This window comes from Halichoerus grypus, chromosome 9 (genome assembly GCF_964656455.1).
Source record: "Halichoerus grypus chromosome 9, mHalGry1.hap1.1, whole genome shotgun sequence".
Classification (NCBI taxonomy): domain Eukaryota; kingdom Metazoa; phylum Chordata; class Mammalia; order Carnivora; family Phocidae; genus Halichoerus; species Halichoerus grypus.
This window is the reverse complement of record NC_135720.1, coordinates 143,797,021-143,800,028: the sequence shown is the minus strand read 5'-3', so window position 1 is coordinate 143,800,028 and position 3,008 is coordinate 143,797,021. Positions and strand designations below refer to the sequence as shown.

Genomic DNA, 3,008 nt, shown 5'->3' with positions numbered 1-3,008 from the left:
CCAGATACATCATGCTGCCCTGGGTTCTAACCTGAGTTGGACAAATCAGCTTTAAATACATTTTGGAGGGGTGCCTGGGTGGCTCAGTTAGTGACCTTCGGCTCAGGTCATGATCTCAGGGTCCTAGGATCCTTGGCCCACTCCATGCTCAGCAGGGAGTCTGCTTCTCCATCTCCCCCTTCTCCCCACTGGTGCTCTCCATCTCCCCCCACCATGGTGCTCTCAAATAAATAAATAAAATCTTTAAAAAATACATTTAAGGGCGCCTGGGTGGCTCAGTTGGTTAAGCGACTGCCTTCGGCTCAGGTCATGATCCTGGAGTCCCTGGATCGAGTCCCGCATCGGGCTCCCTGCTCAGCAAGGAGCCTGCTTCTCCCTCTGACCCTCTCCCCTCTCATGTGCTCGCTCTCTCTCATTCTCTCTGTCTCAAATAAATAAATAAAATCTTTAAAAAAAAAAAAAATACATTTAAGAAAAAATGAGACTATTTGAATTCAGATTGAATTTAGATAACATGAAAACGTACTGACAGAGGAAAGATCATTAACAAAATATCTGGTTATAAAATAGCACAGAGTATGACCTTTTTTTGGTAAAAGGTAGTGTGTATGCACATGTGTACACATATATGCATATAAATACATATGCACATAAAAAGATACACAGATATAGAATAAAAAGCCATCAATTATAATCTCTGAGTGACAGAACATCGTGCTTTATTTTCTTATGTTGCTTTTATGTATTTTCTAACTTTGTACAATGCATATATACTTCTCTGGTAATAATAAAGGGTAACTTTCAGGAAAGTCAGTACAGTTTTACAGTGTTAATATCCTATCTGTATCTACTGAAGGACGTAAGCATCAAAATACTTGAAATAACATTCGCTACTAGACCATATGTAGAAAATTCAAATATGGATATTTAAAACTGACCATGCTACTGAGGCTGCTCTGAAAGGATTTACTACCTTTTAATCATTATTACCCTAAATGTCACCTTTGTCATGTTCTTCAATAACCCTTGTCACAAGGAATTAGTGTCACACTCCAAAAAAAATTCAACTGAGAGGTCATTTCAGTCCAAATTCCCTAGAGAAATTCTTGCCTCACCTCCTTCCTCTGATGGTTGGGGCTCAGGTCCTTTGCCCTTGAACTGGATCACTGGGGGCTGAACCCATGTGTATGAAGATTCTTCATCTAGTGTCTGAAGGGTCACTGTCTGCAAAAGGATTTCCTGTTCCAGAGCATGGGCTCACACCTAGAGACAAGCAAATCATTAAGCTTTAAGGATATCAAGAATTTAACAGAGATTAAACCTCTGGAGGAGTCCACAAGAAATATTCTCCGAGAGACTAGGAAAAAGAAGTGAGAAACCAGGGCCTTATTTACCTTCTGGGGCACTGAGAAGCAGCCAGAAAGCAAAATTCGATCAGGTGTTGTTTCTGTCATTTCACTGTTGGCTGTGTGGTCTTGGCCAAGTTACCCAACCTCTCTGAACTTAGTTTTCCATGTGTGCAAATTGGGAATGATTTCACCTACTTCTTTGTTGCTGTGAGTTGAGTGACCTGTAAAGTAAGGAGCATGATGCTCCTCATTCTCTCTGAAATACAGAATGTCTTCAGTATCCTTGCTCACCATCCAGGAATCTGCTGTTCCCCGCCTTCCCTCTTTACTGGGCTGGCTTAGCAAGAAGCTCAGTTCCCTGCTGAATGCTGGGTTTTCCCACTGTTCTCTGAGTTCCACAACTGAGAATGTTTTGTTCCAAGCTTTGCACAACCATATCAGACCTGTGTCTTCCTACTTGCACATTTCCCTTTCTTTCCAGATCCTCCAGCATGGTCACTGCCTGCTCTCTGCTCTCTGGATGCTGCTCCCGCACCCAGGCCTGCAGCTCCTCGGGCAGGATGGTCAGGAACTGCTCCCGCACCAGCAGCTCCACGATCTGCTCCTTGCTGTGCGTCTCGGGCCGCAGCCACTGACGGCAGAGCTCCCGGAGCCGGCTCAGCGCCTCGCGGGGTCCAAGGGAACGCTGGTAGCAGAAGTGTTTGAACTGTTGCCTGAAAATCTCCCAAGCAGGGGGCTGGTCCTCTGGAAGGCTGAGAGCCTGATCCCTGGGGTGGTCCTCCTCCAACTCCACCTTCACCATCTCAGGCCCCTGCTGCTGACCCATCCGGCTTCGAACAACTGGCCAGCAGACTTCCTTGTGTCCACAGCCATCCTGCCTGGCTTCTGCTGGAGTGTAAACTGGACGCTTCTGAGGGCATTCTAGCGAACAGAATTTAAGGAGATAAATGGCAAAGCTGCGAAGAACCCACAAAAGAAGGAGGACCTGTAACCAGAGTAACTAGTTTTATTCATTCATTAAATCCACAAGTATTCATTAATAGAGGCCTCCCTTGTGCAGAAACTGTTCTAGGCTCTTGAAATACATTCGTGCCCAAAGCAAAGCCCCCCGCCCTCCTGGAGGTCGGCTGCACGCGGGGCGATCAGCAGATACAAGTATGAACAGCACGCGCGAGGTCCGATGGTGCCACGTTTTTGCAGGTGGGGGCAGGGGAACGCGGACACAGCTGCGCGGGGACGCCTGCAAATCCGGCAGCGACACCAGTGAGGTCCCAGCCCAAAGCAAAACTTCCAAGGCTTACCCGTGGGCGCCGGGTTCTCCGGGCTCGAGTACTTGCGCCGCCACGGCCGGGAGAGCCGCAGTCGGGAATCCCCGTCGGAAAAACCGTGCCCTTTTCTCATGCGAATTTGGCAGGACGGAGGGCCAAGTCGCTCCCACGTCGCCCGCGGCCCGGGCCCGGTCCCCGGAGAGGCCCGGCATCCCGGGCAGGGTCCTGCGTAGGCGGCCCTGAGGCCGGGCCTCCGCGGGGCCTTCACGCCGGGACCCCCTCGCCGCCCAGCTCGTCCGAGGCCCGGCCGCCGGGTTCCGAGGCCGAAGCCAGCGCCGCAGCGCGAGGGACAGCCCCGCCTCCCGGAAGCGGCCGGGGGCTCCCGGAGGCC

General features: G+C 50.2%; 1 protein-coding gene across 1 annotated transcript; it reads right to left on the bottom strand.

The window, feature by feature from the left end:
- Positions 1–696: 696 nt before the first annotated feature.
- Positions 697–3,008, bottom strand: LOC144379138 (zinc finger and SCAN domain-containing protein 12-like). The gene is made up of 3 exons (XM_078055833.1): positions 2,651–3,008; positions 1,395–2,270; positions 697–1,263 (listed from the first exon to the last, which is right to left on the bottom strand). Exons 1-2 carry the CDS (start codon positions 2,748–2,750, stop codon positions 1,675–1,677), a joined length of 696 nt encoding a protein of 231 aa, XP_077911959.1. The 5' UTR covers positions 2,751–3,008; the 3' UTR covers positions 697–1,263; positions 1,395–1,674.

What these genes read in the sequence shown, in the direction of transcription:
- LOC144379138 (XM_078055833.1), bottom strand. Translation starts at nt 2,750, where the DNA reads ATGAGAAAAGGGCACGGTTTTTCCGACGGGGATTCCCGACTGCGGCTC. An exon ending in GGAGAACCCGGCGCCCACGG is followed by an intron (nt 2,271 to 2,650) that starts GTAAGCCTTGGA and finishes TCTGTTCGCTAG; the next exon opens with AATGCCCTCAGAAGCGTCCA.